The sequence below is a fragment of the Petromyzon marinus genome, chromosome 29 (assembly GCF_048934315.1).
Source record: "Petromyzon marinus isolate PM22_M1 ecotype Great Lakes invasive population chromosome 29, UKy_Petmar_22M1.pri1.0, whole genome shotgun sequence".
NCBI lineage: Eukaryota > Metazoa > Chordata > Hyperoartia > Petromyzontiformes > Petromyzontidae > Petromyzon > Petromyzon marinus.
The window spans coordinates 4,450,890-4,473,888 of NC_133695.1; the positions used below are offsets into that span (position 1 = coordinate 4,450,890).

General features: G+C 46.7%; 3 protein-coding genes across 3 annotated transcripts in view; 2 read left to right on the top strand and 1 right to left on the bottom strand.

Annotated features, from left to right (window-relative positions):
* LOC116947311 (uncharacterized) lies at positions 1–9,378 on the top strand. The gene is made up of 10 exons (XM_076070480.1): positions 1–124; positions 1,189–1,291; positions 2,438–2,654; positions 3,238–3,529; positions 3,648–3,778; positions 3,938–4,075; positions 4,497–4,812; positions 8,154–8,299; positions 8,802–8,933; positions 9,261–9,378. Exons 1-10 carry the CDS (start codon positions 82–84, stop codon positions 9,261–9,263), a joined length of 1,521 nt encoding a protein of 506 aa, XP_075926595.1. The 5' UTR covers positions 1–81; the 3' UTR covers positions 9,264–9,378.
* Positions 9,324–13,497, top strand: LOC142929316 (uncharacterized). The gene is made up of 4 exons (XM_076070423.1): positions 9,324–9,465; positions 9,865–10,220; positions 10,527–10,585; positions 11,314–13,497. The coding sequence occupies exons 1-4, from the start codon at positions 9,324–9,326 to the stop codon at positions 12,173–12,175; spliced, it is 1,419 nt and encodes a 472-aa protein (XP_075926538.1). The 3' UTR covers positions 12,176–13,497.
* Positions 12,323–22,999, bottom strand: part of LOC116947308 (regulator of microtubule dynamics protein 3-like) — a 14,344-nt gene continuing 3,667 nt past the window's right edge. Inside the window, exons 3-11 of the mRNA XM_032962883.2 lie at positions 22,649–22,797; positions 21,770–21,872; positions 21,079–21,139; positions 20,862–20,940; positions 19,815–19,892; positions 18,734–18,832; positions 18,086–18,139; positions 17,609–17,689; positions 12,323–17,163 (exon numbers count right to left, since the gene is read on the bottom strand). Coding sequence (XP_032818774.2) covers positions 17,083–17,163; positions 17,609–17,689; positions 18,086–18,139; positions 18,734–18,832; positions 19,815–19,892; positions 20,862–20,940; positions 21,079–21,139; positions 21,770–21,872; positions 22,649–22,789 — 777 coding nt within the window. The 5' untranslated portion in view covers positions 22,790–22,797 and the 3' untranslated portion in view covers positions 12,323–17,082. The remainder of the gene's footprint in view (positions 17,164–17,608; positions 17,690–18,085; positions 18,140–18,733; positions 18,833–19,814; positions 19,893–20,861; positions 20,941–21,078; positions 21,140–21,769; positions 21,873–22,648; positions 22,798–22,999) is intronic.

The following is a 22,999-nucleotide window of genomic DNA, read 5'->3' on the forward strand; positions in this document are numbered from 1 at the left end:
TGTGTTTATCTCCGAATTTGTTTCCGCTTCCTGGGGTGAATCTCCGCCACGTGGTGTCACAAACAACGTGCTTTGTGGCGAATGTTGGTGGTGGGAGTCGTCAACGTGAAGACGTTCAGCGTTGGTAAATAAATAACAACACTCGCAAACATGCTCATAGTTGTCGAGCCGTACGGTTTACCCCGTGTTATTGTACGGGGGAAAATTGAGGTTTTCAGGTCCATGCGGCGTACAGCCGTTTCAATACGAGCACAAACACGTGGGGGTTTTTGTTGTCTATTTGTTTGTGTTTCTCCCTTGTGGATGGGACTTTGTAGGATGAACGTTGAGATTTGTAAGGGCACGGGACGACCAATGAGGTCTGAATTGGTCTGTAATAAAGTAGGCAGCGCTGATGAGGGGTTAATAGGTTTGTGTGCATCCACATATCGAGCAAGCAAGCAGCATCAGCATGCAATATTAACAAACAGCATAAGTAACATCATTGACTCAGATGATCAACATTAATACGTAACACCGCTTTTGTTGAGTAACATAAATTTGTGTCTATTCTGCTGTGCGTCTCCCTTGTGATGGGACTTCGTAGGATGGACCTTGACATTTACAACAACACTTGCAAACGTGCGGCACTTTGACCAACATTCGTGATGTGAAATTGAAACGCGCGCGCGTTCTTGCAGATTTAGGCGGCTTAAAAGCGAGTTAATTATAAAGGAGCCAATTCTAAAGGAGCCCAGGTTAAAGTGGTAGTGGGGGCGATGGCGATGCACAACGCGGGCGTTGAATGGGCTGCTTGGGGGACACGTGGCGGGCGGCTGTGGGTTTAAACGGGGAGCGGAAAAGTCCGCTGCCGTTCTGCACTCCGCCTTCGACAGCGCGTGGTGAAGTATGGTCAAATTTTCAAATATCCCTCACGGGCCGCCCCCCTCCCTTTCAAGGCGTAGTTAGTAGGGAATCCCTCATCGCCGCAGTGGACTGACATAACACACTTGTCCGTGCGTTATTATTAATACGATGACTTAAAAAAAATTCGCACAGCTGAAAATGGAGCACGGTTGGCGACGTACGGTGCTAAAGAAGTTCAGCACACACACATACACACTCGTCCATTCTCCATCGTCTTGCATCTCTTCACTCTCGGGCTGTGTCCGTTTACCCCCCCCTCCTCCTCCTCCTCTGTCGACCCAGGTTCCCGCTGCCCCATGTCCCTGGAAAGCCTCTTCACATCCCCGCCTGCACCCCTCAACAGCGGCAGCGACCCCCCCTCGCTCAGCCCGGCGTCTGTGGCTGGGTAAATGTGGGGGGATGGGTCACGTTGTGGGCAGCAGAGGGCAGTGAAGCAACATTGACCAGCGTGGTCGTCCGATTAACCCCCACGGCGTCTGTGGCCGGGTAAATGTGGGGGGATGGGGGGGGATGGGTCACGTTGTGGGCAGCAGTGGGCAGTGAAGCAACATTGACCAGCGTGGTCGTCCGATTAACCCCCACGGCGTCGGCGGGCTCTCGTCCAGCAGTGGATTAACAGCAGGGCTGTACAAGGAGAAAGAGAGTTGTGGAGAGACAAAGGTCAGATGGTAAAGGACCAGATGAGTCGAGAAGAGATGAGGATCGGCGATGGGGGGGGGGGTGCTAGGGGGAACGAGGAGGAACGAGGTGATAGGAGTCATAGCTCGGGGTAGACGATGACGAATATAAAGGGACGGAAATTGACAATGCGAGGTACAAGCGGTGATGAGGGGAGGACCAGAGAAGGTAAGGAAGTACGAGGAGGGATTAGATTAAAAACACCTCCATTAAGGAGTACGCACGCGTACATGCCCCATCTTGTTCTTTCGTGTGGCTGCTGATGCAGAGCATCAACTACAATTTCACATTCAGGTGTTCAAGCCAGATAACCGCATCGGGAGTAGCGGAATAGTGTATCGCTGTGTTGACTCCTTTGTGTTTGTGGATCGGGACATTGCGTCGTTATTTGAACCTTATGGCGGTATCCCGGGGTCCCCATAATCACCCCGGCTCTCGCATAATGTCCGTGATGCAGTCACTTTTAGTCTGTCGATGGTCGGCGATGCGGCAATCGACTCATCTCGACGAGCTGTGCTCACGATGATGCACTATTCAAAGTTGAATTTTTCGACAACGGATTTTTTTAATGCTAGAATGTTTGGCGTTTTGACATCGTGGAGTAGCACCACCGATTTCGGATTGATTGGTTACCCCAGTCACGGAGTGAAATACACCCCTGGAAAAAAAAAGTGTGCCAGAAATAAAATATTGAATTGCCTCGACCCATTTTGTATTATTTGGTACCTCGGGGTACCGCCATGAGGATCATTTGTTGTGTGGTCTGTTCTAAATGACCACAATAGAAGACACACTGACTTACGCGATTGTTGTAACCTCCTCCGCTGCCTGCCATCCTGGTTGTGTCTGTCAGTGGACCGCTCACGGTGATTAGCGATGTCGGTCGTTCAACGGTGGAGGTGGAGGAAGGGGAGGGCACACCCCAGAGACCCCACGTTGACCTCGTCACCACAAGGAGCGGCACGGGGAAGCGAAAGAGGATGAAGGTAGCGGCGGCGGCTGCTGTGGTGGTGGTGCACGCAAAGCAGCAGCGAACGATACAGCAGCAGCGGCCGGTCAGCAAAGAGAGGGTGACGTCTCATCACTTCAGCCACAACAACAATTTATATTTATTTAGCATATAAATGTAATTGCATCTCTGGATGCTCTACAAATTGAGTTGGGTCGTTGGTATAGGTTAGATCACTCAGGTTTGTTGACTTCTGGGTGTATCACATGTATGATCTTTGCCTGGCCACCAATGACTGCACAAAAACGCAATTATATTTTTTTCCCACCAAATTCCTCTTATTTAACCTCTAATATCTATTATTGCTGTCTTTAAAGAGTGACTAGATTTGTTTTTTTGTGCCAACGGGGGGGTGGTAATTGTGGTCCGTACATTTTCGTGTCATGTGCGCGATCCATGGGGTTTGCAGTCATTTCAAAAGTGTTTAATTCCAAAAGCCTGTCTTCTTTTCTCGCTTTCAGCCAACAGAGTCCGTGCTTGACATCCATACAAAAACACTGATATCACCATTACCTGTAGGAAATTCGGTCTTTGTTGATAGGTGGATTCTAGTCATTTTCATTACGATATCAATATCTGCAGGGATTTGCTTTTGCTCTTTTTATCCTTGATGCTTACAAAAAGTAAATGTAATTCTGCTCCAGGTCGAGTCAAACGTTTCCACGAGCCCACGGACGGACGCGCGCTTGGCCCACCCTTTCGACCTCGTCTCTGCGAGTGGCTTCGGAGTGTTCGAGGTCCCTCTCACTCACATGGTGGGCGACGTGGCCACGGAAGAGCCACGCCAGCTGGCAGACAGGCACGAGCACGAGGAGGAGAATAATGACGAGGGTGGTGTCCAGGATGAGTTCCTGGGAGGGCTGGGTCGCAACCGGGAGGCGAAATTCACAGCAGCAGCAGCGATGCTGACTTGTGCCGTCACACAGGCAGACAAAGGTGATGCCCAGGACCGCTTTAGGTCTCACTCGCCACTGATATCAGCCATGTTGTTTCTTGAGGTTGTAGTTTGCCGTCTGGTTGGGCAATGACCGACAGAGCTTCCCCTTTGATGCAGGGATGACGCAGAGCACTGAGCCGGTGTGCACTCTTTCCCAAGGAGCGAAGAGAGAGGGGAAAGTGCGAGGAGATATTGGGCGGCTGCTCACTCGTGCCAACAACGGCATTGACCCGACAGACTGTCAGGAGGTTTGTTCGATTTTCCCCTCGAATCTTCCAAAAAAATTATTTCATGGTACTTGCAGTTGATATTATACTGTATTTGTTATGGATATAAGCGCATCTGCATAATATAGTGAGCGTCCATTGAAGTTTTATGGAATTTCCTAAAATGCTAAATAATTTTAGGTCGTGATGTTTGCGACGCTGTTGCAGAAAGGCGAGCTGCCAGTGAATCAGATGTCGATTCCAGGCGGGGGGGAGAAGGAGGAGGGAGAGGTGGAGTTGAATGAGACAGATTCCTCACCTCTCAATCTCGGCTCACAGGTGATTCTGCTTGACCGCAGCGCACGCAGAAAATCCGCTGCGTTTACAGAGATTAAATAAATCTCTTTCTGCAGCTGGCTCGGGGATCAAATCGCTGCTCATAACCTGGGTTCGAATCTGGGCTTCACTCACCAGTGTTTAAAAAAAATACACATCATTACCTTGATTATTATCAGCATAACTGTTATGCATAGGATATGCACAATTAGTCAAAGTCTAGTTTCCAGGAGAGTCGTTGGTGATTACACAAATACATCGGTTTGTGCTCTCCTTCAACTGCCATTCCATCATTATTTTCGACCACTGGCTATCATCCCTTCTTGCCAAGCCCGCTGACTTTTCTTAATCGGAAATATGATGTCTCTAACTTTCCTATGTTCTCAGATACATGTCTTCTCCTCCCTGTCTCCGTGCTCTTAAGGGAAAAGTGAACGGTGTTAAGGATCAGCGGAAGGAGGAGGCCCAAGTCTGCGTGCCGCATGCCGCGAGCAGTTTCGGTGTCTTTGAGCTCCCTCTCGCTGTCATGGTGGGCGACATCTATGAAGGAAAATCCCACAGACTCCTCGATCGTGGAGGAGAAGGAGGAGGCAAACACGCAGATGGAAATAACAGCGACATCGACAATGATAACGATTATGATGGCGGCGGCGGTGGTGGTGGTGATGATGACGACTTTATGAAAGAGATGTCTCGATACCAGGCAGCGAAATCTGCGGCAGCGCAAGAAGTAGCAACAGGTGAGATGCACGTGCCCAAACCTGGACAGCTTCCGCCCCCCTTAAGGCCATGAGACGAGAGGGAAGGGCCCTTCAGCTGGCTGCCTGCGGGCCAGATATGGCCAGCGAAGGCTCTTGGAGTGTCCCGTTCAGAGATTTGGCTCACTGAGACGTAATGAGATGCAGGTTAAATTTTGATTTAAAGCTTTCGTGACTGCAGTAATTCATATTCTTAGTTTTTTCGGTAAAGTCACGTTGAAGAGAAACAACAAAATAACAAAATATATATAAAACAATAAAAAATTCTCACGACGTTTCGACCATAACTCAAACGGTCATCATCAGGTGTGTCGGTTTGCATAAATTTATTTTGAAAACGGCATATTTATTTATTTATATAAAAATAACGTTTGCGTCACGCGCAACGATTGGCTGTTTGCCAGGACTAGTCCATCTATTTTTTTTTTGGAAAAGAGGAGGGGGGAGACGAAATTTGTTTTTATGTATGCTGTCTGAAAGCCACTGTAAGCGTGAACAATCAATCAAGAACTGAAATGATTTATCAAATCTTTCCAATGATTGCTAAGATAGAATCCATCTTCTCGGTTGAAATTGTCTCTGTGTTTGTATATGTGGATAGCCTCATGAACGAATCTCTCATGGAAGCCAGATGGCTTATAAAGAACCTCCGTCTTGGAAAAGTCAATGGCATGTGAGCCTACTGAATTAGAACAATGATCTGCTACGGCCGAGGTGTTGGTCCTACCGTGTTTAAGGTCTGCTTTATGTTCACGAATGCGGTCCGAGATATGGCGTTTGGTTTCTCCAATGTAACTACTACCACAGAGGCAACTTAGTTTGTAGACACCAGGGTATTGTATGTCCGGAATCACATCTTTTACAGACGGAACCAGATCACGGATTTTATGTAATGTGTTGAAACGGACCTGGATCTTGTGTTTATTCAAGATTTTGGAGATCTTTTTTGTGATCCCAGCAATGTAGGGTAAAGTGATGGTTTTGAAAGGCTCCTCAAGAGGGTTCTTCTTCATGGTTTGAGTGATAGCTTTGCGGATTGTATAGTCGGAGTAACCATTAGCCCTAAGAGCTTGGTGTACGTGCTTGAGTTCACTGCTTATGTGTTCCTGGTCGGATATGCATTGGGCTCTATGATACAGAGTCTTGATGAGAGAATTCTTCTGTGATGGATGGTGGTGGGAATCCGGTTTCAGATACGCATCCGTATGGGTAGCTTTCCTGTAGACAGAGTGGCTCATTGAACCATCAGGTCTCTTTTTAATTAGGACATCCAAAAAAGGTATCTTGCCATCTATTTCGACTTCCATGGTAAATCTGATGGCTGGGTGTATGGAATTGATGTGGTCGAAGAATTGGTCTAGAGCAGGCCGGCCATGTGGCCAGATGACAAAAGTGTCATCCACGTACCTCTTCCATAAGGTTGGGCGTAGAGTGTCAGTCTGGATGGCGTCAGTCTCAAATTTCTCCATGAAAATGTTAGCTATAACTGGAGAAAGGGGGGAGCCCATTGGGGTGCCCTCAGTTTGTTTGTAGAAAGTTCCATTCCAAGTGAAGTATGTATTGGTTAAACAGTGTCTCACCAGGGGGGGTACCTCAGTGTTTAGTCCTTGATGAACCAAGTCTTCAATGATTGCAATGGTGTCAGGTACAGGAACCTTGGTGAATAAGGAAACTACATCAAAACTGACAAGCAGGTCGTCTGGGGACAGGGAAATACCCTTGATTGTTGATACCAGGTGAGTAGAATTTTGTACCGCAGAGGTGGTCTTTCCAGTGAAAGGACGCAGGATTTCAGACAAAAAACGAGCTAGTTTGTAGGTGGGGGAGCTGATAGTAGAGACTATGGGACGAAGAGGTGTATCAACTTTATGTATTTTTGGTAAGCCGTATAATCTTGGTGGCCTGGCAGCAGAAGGTTTCAACGAAAACTGTTTAGATTGATCAATTAATGCGGTTGAATCAGAAATTATTTTGTTGGTTTGTGTGACGAGGCTGTTGGTGGGATCTCTTTTTATTTTTGTATAACTACCAGGTCCGTTTCAACACATTACATAAAATCCGTGATCTGGTTCCGTCTGTAAAAGATGTGATTCCGGACATACAATACCCTGGTGTCTACAAACTAAGTTGCCTCTGTGGTAGTAGTTACATTGGAGAAACCAAACGCCATATCTCGGACCGCATTCGTGAACATAAAGCAGACCTTAAACACGGTAGGACCAACACCTCGGCCGTAGCAGATCATTGTTCTAATTCAGTAGGCTCACATGCCATTGACTTTTCCAAGACGGAGGTTCTTTGTAAGCCATCTGGCTTCCATGAGAGATTCGTTCATGAGGCTATCCACATATACAAACACAGAGACAATTTCAACCGAGAAGATGGATTCTATCTTAGCAATCATTGGAAAGATTTGATAAATCATTTCAGTTCTTGATTGATTGTTCACGCTTACAGTGGCTTTCAGACAGCATACATAAAAACAAATTTCGTCTCCCCCCTCCTCTTTTCCAAAAAAAAAATAGATGGACTAGTCCTGGCAAACAGCCAATCGTTGCGCGTGACGCAAACGTTATTTTTATATAAATAAATAAATATGCCGTTTTCAAAATAAATTTATGCAAACCGACACACCTGATGATGACCGTTTGAGTTATGGTCGAAACGTCGTGAGAATTTTTTATTGTTTTATATATATATTTTGTTATTTTGTTGTTTCTCTTCAACGTGACTTTACCGAAAAAAACTAAGAATATGAGATGCAGGTTGTTGAGATTAATGAGAGATAAAAAAAGACAGAGATGGGGACAGCTTTTAGAGAAGAGAGAGATGAGTGAGCTGAGAGATAAATAAGAGATGAAACACCTGGAGAAAAGAGGGTATAGATTAGTGCTCACGTACTGGTGTTATGACAAGATTGATGCCATGTATCATAACGTCTGTACAGGTGACACTTATGTTAAGACATCACGTGACATAAGGTCATGTGGTCCGCCAGCACACGCTAGTTTTATTACGTGACCCGCTAGAAAATATAAAGTACCCTGCAAGATGCAAGAGGGCAATTTTATGGTAATCGTCACGAGCAACACATTTTTCAGTAAATGACATGTGCACAGTCCTACCTAGGTCATATCCATCCAGTTTAGAGAAAGTGTCCATTGGGATCCACCATCAACGTCACAGGGACCAGCGTGTTGGGAGTCCTCTTCCGATTTGCACTCAATTTGACTGACAACGACAACGTCTATATTATAAAGGAGCTGTGTAAAACTAACTGGGAGAGCGTTGTCATGAATTTGTCCGCGGTTCCTTGGACGCAGAGGCGTTGGGAAGGTGTCGAGCGTTTGCTGTCGCGACGGCGCCACGTGGGGCGCTCACGGCGAGAGGAAGGGTCATGGCTCGCGGGCGCGGTGGGGTCCGTGGCGGCGGGACCTTCGTCCGTCGCGGGGCGGCCGATCCGCAACACGTAAGATCTTTGCGTGGCCCTTGCACACATTGCTGAAGGACCAGACACGAGCCGGAAGGTTGCCAGGCAGCGAGCCGACGCTAATTGCTCTGCAGCTCTCTACAGTTCTCTACATATTGAGATGTAGATGTTTTCAGCCAATTGGTTAGTGTGCACAAGATACGTGTGGGAGCAAACCGGAGCACCTGGAAAAAAACCCAAGCGTGCGAGGGGGCAACACTCTTATCCTATACATAAGGGACAGATGATATCACGCCACACTTTGCTGTACTGCATTCTGCTGGCAAGCCAGGGTATTGCATCTCGATGCCCACGGGAAGGGACGTCGCGCAACATTTTGTCATTTGTGCGGCAATCCACCAACCCTCACTGCCGCCTCCACACTGCAGGATTACAGGCCACGTGCATAGCGACCACTGCTCGGCGGTCGGCGTTTATCCCACCTCATGTAAAGGATGTACATTTAATACCTCTTTTGTGCACATTCCCCTTCCCCCACAAGGTCCATCGGCCCCTGCAAAATAATCCCGCCGAGAAGAAGCAGAAAAAAAAGAACAAAAACAAGAAAGCATTGCCTCCAAAACCGAAACCGAAATACGCCTGCAAGTTTTACTTGGAAGGACGATGTACCAAGGTACGTCAAACATCCGTCTTTGGCTATTTTTCCCATCTTTATTTAAGCCATCATCGTCAGATATGAACTATCCATTGTTGAATGAAGGCCTCCCCAAGCCGACGCCATCTCTCAGTCTTGCGATACAATTAATCCAGCTTTCTGTGCGTCAGCTGATCTCGTGGCTCCATCTCCACGGCGGATGTCCTGTTGGGTTGCTGCGAGATAATATACAGCCGAGAGAAATGTAATTAAATGTAATTCATGGTTCTCTCATCTGCAAGTATAGTGAGATATTCTTCCTCACATACGTGCCGGTTCTTTGTACCTCATCGGTGGCGACCCCAGTGAAGGAGGTGGTGCGGTGCGTGGTGCGTGCAGGGCGACGAGTGTACGTTCAGCCACGAGGGCATGCCGGCCAACAAGAGGGAGATCTGCAAGTTCTACCTCAACAGCTTCTGCTCCAAAGGCTCCAGCTGCCTCTACATGCACAATATCCTTATCGCTCAGTGGCGATCTCAGCGGCTGAAGCGTCGCAGTCGCTGGGATTCCAGTAAGATGCAGGAAATTGTACCGCTCGCGACGCTTCGATGTGGTTTCACCTGCTTAAGTAATTCGGAAGTATTTTTTTTTTTATTTGGACTGTGACGCTGGCGCACTTGGCCTACTCTCTGAACGTGAGTGGCTCTCTGTATGAACCTCCGCTGTGAAGCGGAAAGCACGTATTCAAGACGAATGCAAAAAGTTAACCAGGGTGGCTGTTGGGTTTGAACCACGAACGTCTGCAATAAGCGATGAATGCGCTACCTCTAGACCATGATAAGGAAGTGCTGATGTAACGAGGTGTATGCAAATGACACGTTAACGTTTCATTCAGGCTAATGGAGCAAAAACTTCACAAAGGAGACGGGCGGGGGGGGGGGGGGGAATTAGATGATAAAACGAGGCTGAGAAGAATTGATTCTTAAAACGAATTGTGACCCCGAATCGTGGCGAATCACTACAGGGCGACCGATTAAGTGGCCCGTGGGCGTTAGCCACTCCGAAGCGGATGTGCGCAGTGTTAACCAGGGCGGCCGCTCGATACGAACCACACTCGTCTGTACACAAGCGGCGGACGTGCGACCGCTGGATCATGCCACCAGTCCCCCACGAACCGTGAACCCGCGGCTGCTCCTTGACTGGCGGGAGGCCCAACGCGACTTCCCTTGCAAATTCTACCACACGGGCACGACGTGCTACGCCGGGGACCGCTGCCGCTTCTCGCACGCGGCCCTCACCGATGAGACCAAGGAGCTCCTGCAGAAGGTGGGCACCAGTGGCATTTGCTATCGAGAGCGCAGGCGGTGCAGCTGCACCCCACAGGCCAGAGGGGCCCAGGGAACCAGGTGCCGGGTTATAAAGAGGGGGTAAGAAATTGGACAGGGGCCCCATTTCATTGCTTGCACCACGACCCTTGCCAACCCCTGTCCGCGATATTCGCGACGGTAAAACTGCCTTGATTCTTGAATCAACTAGGTGACCCCGAGTAATGACAATTTATCGATTCGCTGTCGGCTAATCGTTCATTAATCATCGCATGCCTATGTCTTCGTTTGAATGTGTGATTAACAGTGTCTGAATGGACCCAAGGAGACCAAAGAGAAGGAAGAGAAGGAAGAGGTTCCTGACAGGTCAGCCCCAGTTTACAATCATCGATAGTTCAGTTTTAGTCATAGGTACTCACGCCTGGGTTTTCACCCAGGATCTCGGCAGTGCCAGCTCAGCACTCTAACCTCTGAGCCACCTCATCACCACCTTTTGCCCCAACATTTCACCGAGGACCGAGGATGTATTTTCCGGTTGTGCCGCGTGATGTTAGGCACAGTGTTGTTTGGCATTTCGCTCCGCGATTTGAAGCTCGCAACATTTGGGGGGGCGAAACATTGGCCCTGGGCCCCGAAAACACGTCGGAGAGCTATTGAGCACCACGGATGACAACCTGCTCGGTTTAAAGTATAAGCTCTGTCTGACTGTATACAAGTGCCTAGATGGTATGTCACCCCGTTATTTGTCGGATTTATGCACGCCTGTCGCCGATGATCGTAAATGACAAGGCCGCAGGTCGTCTGCTGCTCGTGGTCTCGTCGTTGTTGCTACACGAACCCCGCCGAGAGACGCGTGGCGACTCCGCGCTTTTCAGAAGGCGCGGGGACCTCCTGTCACGTGGAATTCTCTACCCAACAAACTCAAGAACAAAAACTTTGAGAGACCTTAAAATTAATTTAATGAATACAGCTGACGAGACAGCAATGCGCATACGAGATGCTTTGAGCGTGATTTTCAGTCTTTTAAATCGCTATTTACATTACATTTACAGTAAGCTGTGTCACACTCACACAAACTCTCCACGCCCCTCCAGCCCAAAATTCTATTTCAGCCTTGCGGCTTCGAAGGGCACCGAGGGCACGGCGCTGGCGCACGGTGGGGACGGCACAATTCCTGGCGTCACCGGGCCACAAGCTTCCCCGGGGTTCACCGCTTTACAGCAACAGCAGCCGTCGTCATTGCAGATGCACCGCGACAAGCAGTCGGCGACGGGAATGCCGGGCGCCTGTGAAAATCTCCCGTCGCCGGCAGCACTGGCTGTGCTCCAAGAGCAGCCCGTGGTCATCCCGACCGAGCCGGTGCACAGCTCGGCCACGTGGGACCCCCGCTTGGTGAGATCCGGCCAGCATTTCTGCCCGGATCCGGATTTGTCCGTACCAGATTTCGCTCGATTCATGAACTGGGAACCTTTGGGCGGCAACGAGATGGCGAACGAGGGAGGATTTTCCGAGTCGATGGACGCGTTCTCCTCCGCCACTTCGGATCGGGAGAGGCCCTCCATCGCAGGGAGTTTATTGGACCGCAGCGTCTCTTCTTGTGGTCCTTTGGCACATCACGGGGCCGTCCACAACCTGCCTGTTCAGCCGGTGCTCGGTGTGCTGACGAAGACCAAGTACAGCGGGGTGTTCGGCGAACGTCCCCGCCAGATTAAAGCACCCGCATTAAAGCATCCGCAGCAGCACGGACTGCTGCTGCAAATAAGTACAGCACAGACTGCTGCTGCTGCTGCTTCTACTTGTACCGTCACCAACACCGCCACAACCACGGGCACCATCACCAACGCCACCACAACCACTGCACGGTCACTGGAGGGAGGCTTTGGTGACGGTGGGCGCCAACAAAACCTGGTAGACGTGTTTAAATCGTTTGACCCGACATCGTCACCGTTTTGTTAGCAGGAGCCAGATGTCGCAGCTGCTTTGCGCAAAGTGTAATGATGTTGGTTTTTCTTTGCGCTCTCCAAGTGCGTTTTAATCAAAGTTAAATATATCATTTAAGTTTAATGTATTTGGTGATTTTGTAAGATGTACACGAGACGAATGTGAAATAAAAATTAAATACTTTAATTTAAAAAATAGGTTGATTTGCGTTACATTCACATTCCGTACATTTTCTGTCGAACAAGCTGCATTGTGTGGTCTTGGTCAGTCACGCCAGCGATCAATTTGACTACGCTTATAACTTTGGGTTAGCTGATTCGCATTTTGCAAGTATTGCACCGTATGAACAGTTTTGATTCGGGTAATGGTTAATATCACAAGATTTTGTCTCACCCACAGCAAGATACGACAATCGTGGTTGGCAGACGACGGTTTACCGACTGCGGTCAGAGGTCAATAGACTGAGCCACGAGCAGTAGACAGATTACATGCTGCAGCCAGTGGTATTTGTGACGAGTTTATTTTTGTTATGAAAAGGTATAATATTCAATCTGTAATATGCATACTTAGGCATCGACAGATTCATTAAAATCGATTGTTAAAATCGCAGTAATGCATCAAATTGTAAAAAAAGTGATTCTGTAAAAAGTAGGCTAATGGGCAGAATAATAATACCTGTACAAGTGAAATGGGTTGGGTGGAGGTAGGGGGGACTAATTGAAAATTAAAACCAAATTAATGTTTTATAAACTTAGACAACTGACTTGCTGGGGTGAAGGGGTGAATTGTCACATGCCTTAGAAATATTTAAGGGTCCCCGCTCTGGGGAAAAAAAACTTAACCCCTGCTCCATTTGTCCAGAAAGTCGGGTTTTGTCATTGAGAGCATGGAGCATTAAGTTAATTGTTAAGTTCATTGTGTGCCCGTCTGCAGGGAGGAGATACAATACAAATATTAAAAGTTAAGAGTGCAGCAATGAAGCCATGGCAGGTTATCTCAATTGAAATTAATTGGTTCATCAAGTTTTTCCAGGACACCCACCTCATACATATCCCCACATGTACTGATTTGTACATGTGTTTTTATATTAATAGCACGAGTGTTAATTTACAGGAGAAGCGTTTAAGATTAACCTGTAACTTTGAGTTTTCAATATAATTTAAAAGTGAAATCTTGTTGCTGAAGATATGCTTCCTGCTATTGGTATGCGTTGCCATCGTCTTCAAGTCAACGTCGTTAAGTTATTGTTTTTTTATGACAGCCATGGCAGGACATCTGCCCTCAGTATTGACAATTTGAACAGAGAATGTGGTTCATTAATAAACGTTTTGCACCTATTTGAACGCTTGTGCGTGAGATGCACTACTTGTTACCAGACGTGTACATTTAAGTTGCTTTGACACTTTCCTTCATCATAAACTTCACATGTGAGGGTATGTGTAGGTGTGTGTTTGTGTGTGGCCGGCCAAAGGTATTTGAAAGTCTTATTTGGCTACTAATTGTTTTTTTCGGTAAAGTCACGTATGTAGAAATACAATAAAATTATATTAAAACAAAAAACAATCACGACGTTTCGATCACAACGCAAGCGATCTTCATCAGGTGTCAGGAACAAATCACGGAGGTAAATACAACAAAAAGATGAGAGACGAGAATTCAATAAACCTGAAAAAACATTATGTGAAGCACATCCAGTCAGGCCAACAACACAGTTAGACACTTCCTGGCGGACCACTAATTTCAAAAGAGTGTTAAATTTCGTGTTCAACCTTTGGATTGCACATACCAGCATAGATAGAATGAAAAATACGAGGTACACAGTCAGTAGAAATACATATACAAGTCCCTCCTTACCTCTTGGTGGACTTGTATATGTATTTCTACTGACCGTGTACCTCGTATTTTTCATTCTATCTATGCTGGTATGTGCAACCCAAAGGTTGAACACGAAATTTAACACTTCTGAAATTCGTGGTCCGCCAGGAAGTGTCTAACTGTGTTGTTGGCTTGACTGGATGTGCTTCATATAATATTTTTTCAGGTTTGTTGAATTCTCGTCTCTCATCTTTTTGTTGTATTTACCTCCGTGATTTGTTCTTGACACCTGATGAAGATCGCTTGCGTTGTGATCGAAACGTCGTGATTGTTTTTTGTTTTAATATAATTTTATTGTATTTCTACATACGTGACTTTACCGAAAAAACCAATGAGTAATTTTATGCAGTCACGAAAGCTTAATACTTTTTATTTGGCTGTCATTTGGGAAAAGGATCCCACCCCCGCCCCTGGTCTGTAAGAGCTAGCCACATTTGATTCATAACTATCCAACACAACGACCTCTAAGTCCTCAGGGACCCACAACAGCCGTCTTTGGAGACCTGCCTTTGAAACGACGCAAGGTGTGCGCACAACCGTCTGTACGTTACCTGCATTCACACGACAGCGAAACACTCCTCGGTAAGACTCGGCCGATATTGAAAAAGTACAGCGACGGACATTCCTGGAGGCTGCGAGTTCTCAACCAGTGCGGTAAGATACAAGCTTGGGAACAAGTGCGCAATTTAACAAATGAAATACGGTCAAGTAAAGCGTCGGCCACCATGCTCGCTGCAGCATACCGATTCAGAAGGTGATTTTAACAGTTGATGGTGTAAATGGCAACCGTTGTTACTGCTTTGGGTTTAAAAAGAACGAAAATAGGCTTTTGTAGCCATTGTCTCCTAGCTTGTCCCACACAAGCTTGAAGCTTGGTGAATAAAAAAAACTTTAAAGTTACACTCGAGTGCGCCGCCAACACAGTACGCTCTGGTGACAGCAGCAGAATGCTCGAGGCTTTTAAGTGTTTCCTGATCGAGGTGACCAGGTTTCATGCACTGATGCAGCTCCGCTGAGATCCTGTATTCAAATCAGATTCTCAGCTGCCTCTGCTTAACCTGGGATTCTTACGTGTAGTGAGTTAATGGTCTCAACCCTGGCCATAAAGGACTGAACAAAAAATATTGATTTTGGTATTACACGTGACTAAATTCCGGTTATGAGAATTGTAAATATTGGATTGGCTATCGTGCAACAAATCTCCGTATAGCAGGGTGGGTGGAAAAATGCTGCCCCCTAGTGTGACTAAGAGGTCCCTGGAGTTTTCAAAAGCAGTTCTGTGGCATTTACTTCCGTGGACCATTCTTTAACACGGGGTGGTGCGCTGCATCGCTCGAGTTCCAAGTGGATTCTTCATTTCACGGTGCATTACCAATAATACAAAAGGGATAATATTCGGTAGCAAGATTAAGATAACTGGTATTTTCTCATTTAAATAAAGGACCAACTTCATGTTGGATGGTTGAGGGCACAGCCTATGCACACATCTACAAAATAAGAGCCATTAGTTTTTGGGTTTGCATCTTAAGTGCTGATTTGAAGGGTTTAAATAACCAACAACTATTTCATACCATAGGAACAAGTCTGAAGTGTTAAAGGACAAGCCAGCTAGTCAATTCCCATAATCAGTACTATCACCTTAGAATCTAAAGAGCTTACTAACTTTCATTTAGTGACTTTTAAGTAAGCAACGCTGAACCCTATTAATACAAACACACGTGTAAATAACCTGAGATAAATTCCAAGACATTCAGATTAAATACTAACTCAAAAAACGACAAAATGTAAGCACTCGGCAAAAAAGTGCAGCTTCACTCCAAGTGCAGTGGATAAGCAATCTCAAAATAACGTTCAGGTGAGAAACTAAAGCTCAAACAAGTAAACGATACCAGGCCAACTTAATAACAATTCAAACATTTCCATGGGGAACAACTTTTAAACTAAACTATTTTTTTTATCTAACCAGGTACGGCCCACTTGCTAGAAATTCGGTTTCTAAAATATTTTAAGGGGGTCTTACAGATACATTTTTCACAGCCGACTGTGATCCAAGTTTTATGGCGAAAGCTTTGAGAGAACAATTGCTCAACACAAAGCCCAATGAGGAAAAACCACTTGGGTTAGTGGTTATTTATAGTCCATGGGAAGAACTGAAATCGGTACCACTTAAGGTAGAAAAACTTTAAGAGTACCGATTGAGTTATACGGCTAATAAGAGTAAATGTTTGATAACCCAATTGTCTTGAGTGGTTATCACAACATTTACAGTTGAGCCACCTCATGTGGTACCGACAAAGTGAAATATTTGGTTTGGACTCATGGACTACTAACAGGTGTGTCCATCTGCGATCTGGAGAGGGTGGTTATGGTGAACATCTTTGCAGTGGCAGCAGCAGCATGAGATTCAGAACGAGGAAGCACGTTTTAAATAAATTACGTTAGTGAAATTGACGCTGCTCATTGCTGCTGGCCAAGAAGGTGACTGTGAACACCACTGGACTATGGCTCTAAACAGGTTCAGTGAGGTTGATCAGTAAGCCCCAAATAAGCCACTTTCCCTGCAAATAAAGGTTATTTCTATATAGCGTTCTTCACTTTCTTACCACACCCAGTGCACATCACCACTCTTCTGCCCCATTACCTGTTTCACAATGCCCCTGATAGCCTTCACTGTTATTTAACCCAGGGTTCCCCAACCGGACCAGTACCCGTCTGTGGCCTGTTAGGAACCGGGCCGCACAGCAGGAGGTGAGCGGTGAGTCCGCGCGTGGCCCGCCCATTATTTTATTATTTACCACTTCTGTCCGTGCCTCTTTCCCGCACTGCGCACTTGTCACAGTTTTGGTTAAGCCCACAAGCTAACCCTAGCCAAAATGAGTAAAAAACAAACGGCGCTGGAGAGGTTGGAGACCGCTGATTTAACCAACACTGGGGATGCAATGGACTGTCCTGCTCTCTCTATAGGTCAACAAAGTGGAGCAGGAAGTACGTGATTGCCGGGTCCTCGAGATGACGCGGGGAGGTGCGTGGTTGCGTTGGGAACCGCTTCAGCTCATCAGCAGTGTGGAACCACCGGACCGAGATGACACTGATATCAGGCGTTCCAGGTCCTGCTGTACTCTGCGGTCCTGGTTTTGAAAAAAGGATGTTATTAAGGCTGCTCCAGCCTTGATTTAATGGGTTCAGAAGAGCGAGCGATGATTTTGTCCTAATTGGCTGTGCTTACTGCATTACACAGCACATTATAACAATTTACAGCCCCCCTTCATTGAATTACTCAAAAAACCTGGGAATTGTACACTAACCGCACTACCGCCAAACCACCCATTAGCACAACAAATGTGAGCATTCAGGCTTGGTTAATAAAGTAAAAATATTCATTTAAAGCCCATTGTTATTGTACCGCTGGATGAAGGCCTCCTCAGAAAGGGGGTCCAGGACCGGTTGAGATATCACTCGCCACTGATGCTAGCCAGGTTCACAGTGCCACTGCTCCCCCCAAGGATTACTTACACGATATATATATAAAGCACACTGCTGTATCAGAATTATTCACACAAGCAGGGGGGTTACCTGGGCAGTCAGAGCGGGCAGCTTCTGAGCAGACGCAGTCCACCTCTGCAGCTCCTCCTGCAGACCTAGTGAAGCGCAACACTGCCGGCGACAGGACAGACAGCAGCGGGGATTAGGAGGAGAGGGGGGAGAGGAAGAAGGAGGAGAGAGCGAGCAGCAAGGAGGAGAGGACAAAGCAGGGAGAGGGAAAGAGCGCAGAGACAGGAAGAGAGGAATTCCAGTCAGCGGTAATATTTACATTTTCTATTTCCACTTTTTTGCATTTGGTACCAGTTTGATTTAACATCATAATATTTCATCTTGTGATGTAACCCAGGTCCACTTGGGGAACAAGACCTTCTTTAAATGTCTGGCTTAATGGGTTGCTTCCATCTCTTGGTGAAATAAAGACTGGATTTGATAAATAAATTTCACCACGAAGTAATGCGACAACTCAACACCAGAAAGTGCAGCACAGCAGGCTGAACGTGCGCTCACCTTTACGATGAACACCTGGTTGGCCTTGGAGAAGTTCGGCTGGAGTTCTTCAGCCTGACGTTCAAAGAGCAATCACAAAAGGCAGGTCAACAACATGTAAAAATGTAACGGTATGACAGTGCTGGTTCATCGAACTCCATCATCATCAGCAGAAGCCATTATCTATGCACTGCTTGATGAAGGCGTCCCGACGCCATCCCCTCTCCCTCATGGTTACAAACTAAACGTGTGCGAAGGTGGAAGCCACATGATGAAGCCTCTGATATACACAAACTCGAACCTTAACCCAAACCTCGACTCTATTCCTGAGATCAGAACAGAGACCACCAACTGCAAACATTTGTTTTAGTGATACACTGGAGTTAAAAGACAAATAGGGTATCGTAGTTTTGATATTCCACGACGCAAACATAATGAAATATCACTCAACACATATGTACATCCAAGTTGTTTTGTACAATTGTATGATCGCATACACTGCAGATACAAAACTGATAGTGAGCTTAACAATCAACTTAAACCAATAAATCGCTCCACTGTTACATGCATTCTATTACCATTGTTCCAAACGTTGCCCCGATGTGGACAGACCACAGTAAGACAACTCCTAGAGTTTAGCGATCATGAAAGAAACAGGGATCATCAGACCTTAAGGAAATACTGAAGAGCTTCATTCACAGAGGACGTTGGGTAATCCTTGAAGATGCTGTTGCAAACTCGCCTCTCAATCCACGTCAAGTTGGCCATCTGATGGAAAGAACGGAGACGTTGGCGGAGGGGAAATCGAGCGAAATAGAGAGATGGACAGAATGTTGAAGGGAATTTGAACAATAATCTACACGGTGCTGTAACAGTCAGGAGCTATACATCAGTACGGTATAAATCAGTACGGTATAACTCATTGCAGACGCTGAAACTGTTAACCATGTGCCTGGAAAACAACGTGTCGCACAGGGTGCTTGAACGTTCCTCAATACGCCCACATTGATCGCAGCACACTCGGCTTGCATTTCCACCAATATAGGCAGCGTGGTTTTGAGCTCGCTATGGTTCCTGAATTCTGCTGCACCCAGTACTGTATTTCAATCAGCAAAGGTCAGTTTGGCTGCAAATGCAGAATGATGGAGACATAGATCATGCAGGCCCCTGGCTTTCAAACACATATGACTAAACTCACCAACCTGTGAACTCCTCATTTCCATGAACGGCCAAATTAAGTTTACTTAAATATCCTCGAGCTGGTCTGATTTCCCCCAGAACTTGAGTTTACGGGGCAACTTGGTTTGATTAACAAAGCACTGGTGCCTCCCATGATTTTCCGAATTGCTTAACCTGCACACAGTCTCACTTGTTCTGCCCTTGAAAGCATCCCCACCAAGTCGGCCAATGTTGATTAATGTCGCTGCCGTGTGAACCGTAAAAAATACGCGCCGGTGCGACCTACTTAATAACGGATGCGAAAGATCCCGTGACGTTATTTGCCAGAGTAGGCCACTGTGTGCCGGCGTCATGGTCCAAATCGACCGAGAGTTGAAAAAAAGAAAGACCCGCAAATGACTCAATCGGAATGTACACAGCAACCATCGCTCCTCCTGCAAAAACTTGGCAGGACCCTCCTGAACGAGTTATGAGACTCGGTGAGGCTTTCCTGGGTAAACAAGCACAATGTAAAAAAATATAATTACACTTTTGTGCTCTTATCTGCGAGGTGTGCGAGCCCGTCACTCACTGCAAAGCCCCAGCGTCCAAGCAGGTGCAGCATTTCGGGGTCCGAGGGGTTGGTGGCCAGAGTCTGCTCCAGGTGCCTCTGGAGTAAGAGCAGCAGAGAAAGCAGATAACACAGCCTGTTCTGAAGAATGCGTTATGGAAAAAAAATCGTGTTATAATAAATAATATAGGATAAAGCACAGTCGGTGATAGCACGTGAGATGCATATGCAGGCTGAACAAAGACAGAGGTGCGTGGGTAGCATTTGTAAGCATCCAGCAGCATCCCGCCTTGTGCGATGATGCTATGCCGAAGCAGCCGCACAACCGCTTACTCCTATTCGTGTGACGTAGTTCCGTTCACTTGATCGCGTTATATACAATTCGCGTTATGAAAACAGGCCTTCTAGGAGAGCAGACCGTAATCATACTTTCAACTTGCAACACGCACAGTGTTCGCTCGCTCTCAAAGAGACAAAACGACTCGGAGGCGGAAGGAACCACAAACAAGCGGGAAAAGGCAGCCAGGCTCTAAGTCGGCACCAAATTCCCCGCAAGCTCAACTACGGTCCTCTATATATAAAGGCGTTATCGGCAAATTAATCAGTGTTTGCATGGATGAGGAAATCAGAGCACCCGGAGTAAAGCCACACCTGCGAGGGGACAACACTATTCCGTACTGATGGGGAATAGGTGAAGACCACATTTGCCGTTCCACCATCTCTTAACAAGCCAGGGTATGGCTAGCATCAGAGGAGTTTGTTGACTGCACTGGATGAATGATGGACGTCCTAGTATCTCTGCTTTCTCGCTTTCGAATCGGACAAGCCCACTGCATGGCCAATGAGGCCAGATGAGGCATCAACCCAAACTTTACCTGTGGACAGGGGGCAGACTGTGATGCATATTGTGGAGGATTTTCCTCTGAGCAGACGAGATGGAGGATTAGGAGCACTGAACGCCACAGAAATGATAATGCCGCTGTCGACTTGATCGGACAAATATGCACAGGCTGAAGAACCGGAGGAAATGGCTCTTCTTGAGAGCAAAGAACGCTTTGCTGCACACACCTTAACAGAAAAGCTGTTTCTCATCTGGTGCTGAGTCGTCTGTAATTCCCACAGATAGTCCAAGCAAATGATAGCAAACCTGTACACTCAGACGCGGAAAGGCAGCCAATAGTAAACTTTACATGTTTTATTGCTATAACTGCAGAGCAATAAACCCTGACCTCCTCACCACTCACCTTAGAACCAACAGCAATCAAGCATTTGCAACCAGTCTCACCATTTGCGGCATTCCCTGATGCAACTTCTCCACTTGAGGCCCTTTTCTGCTGACTCTTTGCCTAAATGACATGAACAGCTTTATTGGAAGAGCTTCTGTTGTGTTTTTTTCCAGAGCTTTCGCAGAGTACTGCAACATGATGTGTTAAAAGGAGACACAGAAGTAGATATCACAGAACTACTTCTAGGATCCCGTCAAGAGACCTTTTATTCACTCTAGGGGTTCTACACTTTCTTATGCACGTTGATATATATATGTCCATCGCATGAAAGTCTCAGCAAACTTTTTTTCATTCTCATAGCTGTAATTTATTTAAAAATAAATGATACAACTTATTTAAAACTATACATTTTTTGGGGCATTGATGACCAGGCTGACACCATCAACTCAGTACATTTGACAAACCAGGCTAAACACGGGTAGCTGAATCCCAGAATCAAACCCAGGATATCAAGCGTATTGGTTCCGTGCTCTGACCCTGTGCTACCTGGCCACCTCTATCTTATGCTTTGCTTTAAAAACGAGAAGCAGGAAAGTCATCGCGTGCATAACAAAGACACCTCTTGCATAAATCGTAGGAAAGAAACGCGCTTCATTGCTTTTTTTTTTGACTGCAGGGCATTTTCCACACACCGACTACAGAGGAGTTCGTTCCTTAGCAATTCATAAATCGTGTGCGCTCGTGGCTTACCGGTGAGCGCGTGTATCAGCCGCTCAGATTTGTCCTCGGTAATTTCACACATATCCCCGAAGGCACGAGCCATCCGCCACCAAAACGCTCCGCGCCTGGCAAACTGTGGCACGACACACAGGCATAGTCGTGCTAGGAACACTGATCGATTTGTATACCTTTCCTATACATTTCACTCCTATCGTGTATTGTTGTACTGCTTGTTGTTGTAACGTTCTGACCTGCCCCTACTGGACATCTGTGAAGAGCTTTATAACTCATCGGATATCTCCAGTATAAATCAATAATCTGATTCTGATTCCCCCCCACCCCCCCCCCCCCCCCCCGGCTTCTGCGATTCACGATCCGCTATGATTCGCAGTAACGTTTCATTTCAAGAATAAATTATTTTTCCGCGTGGTGCACGAATGTAGAAGCTCGCTTGCAGTGGTTAATTACTGCATCACTGCATTATACCAGAAAAGTTTGGAGGATACGAGACACGTTACCGATTGGCACTTACTTTGGAAATCTTTCCCAGCGACTTCGCATAACCTCGCACAATCAAGAAAAGAATTCGTTCTTATCTGCTATCATTAATGGCCATGGTGGCTATTATTTTATGACTTTTGACAAGAGCACAGCACCAGATTTGGATATAATTACATCATCCGCACCCATCTCCTGCCGGCGCTGTTATCTTTCCCAGTAAATCCGCATGCAGATTGGACGCTGAAAAAAAAAGTGGCTGCCACCAGACTTCGAACGATGTGCGGGCTGTATAATTAGGCTTGTTGATATCTGTGGACAGAACTACAGAACAAAAAATGTTTTAACGTCAGCATTGAAATGACGCCCCGCTGCCCGTATCCATGCTGGGATTGTGTGCCAGTCCCCCACCTTGTTCTGACCGCAGATGAGAGCATTTAAAGCCTCGTTCCAGCTTCCTGGGCCCGCCGCATGCAGCCTGTCTGCTCGCTGCACCAGCTCCTCAAACTCCTCGTCAAAACACACCTCCTCCTCCTCTTCCAGCAGTATCATCGGCCGGCCTATGCCAGTCACAGCCACGTGATTAGCATCCTATTAGTAGCAAAGCCGAGTCATGTTTTTTCAATCCACTGCTAAATGGAGGGGTTTCCCCGCATCACGTGTGTCGTGTTATTTGATCATACGTCACCTTGACGGTCAGCGCATGCGGGAAGCAAAGGCACGCATAGGCTTGGAAGCAAAGGAGTACAGTACAAAAATGTA

Coding starts and splice junctions, on each gene's coding strand:
- LOC116947311 (XM_076070480.1), top strand. CDS start 82: ATGTTGGTGGTGGGAGTCGTCAACGTGAAGACGTTCAGCGTTG. Junction 2,655..3,237: donor GGCCGGTCAGCAAAGAGAGG/GTGACGTCTCAT, acceptor ATTCTGCTCCAG/GTCGAGTCAAACGTTTCCAC. Junction 3,779..3,937: donor ACCCGACAGACTGTCAGGAG/GTTTGTTCGATT, acceptor AAATAATTTTAG/GTCGTGATGTTTGCGACGCT.
- LOC142929316 (XM_076070423.1), top strand. CDS start 9,324: ATGCCGGCCAACAAGAGGGAGATCTGCAAGTTCTACCTCAACAGCTTC. Junction 9,466..9,864: donor TCGCAGTCGCTGGGATTCCA/GTAAGATGCAGG, acceptor AACGAGGCTGAG/AAGAATTGATTCTTAAAACG. Junction 10,586..11,313: donor AAGGAAGAGGTTCCTGACAG/GTCAGCCCCAGT, acceptor ACGCCCCTCCAG/CCCAAAATTCTATTTCAGCC.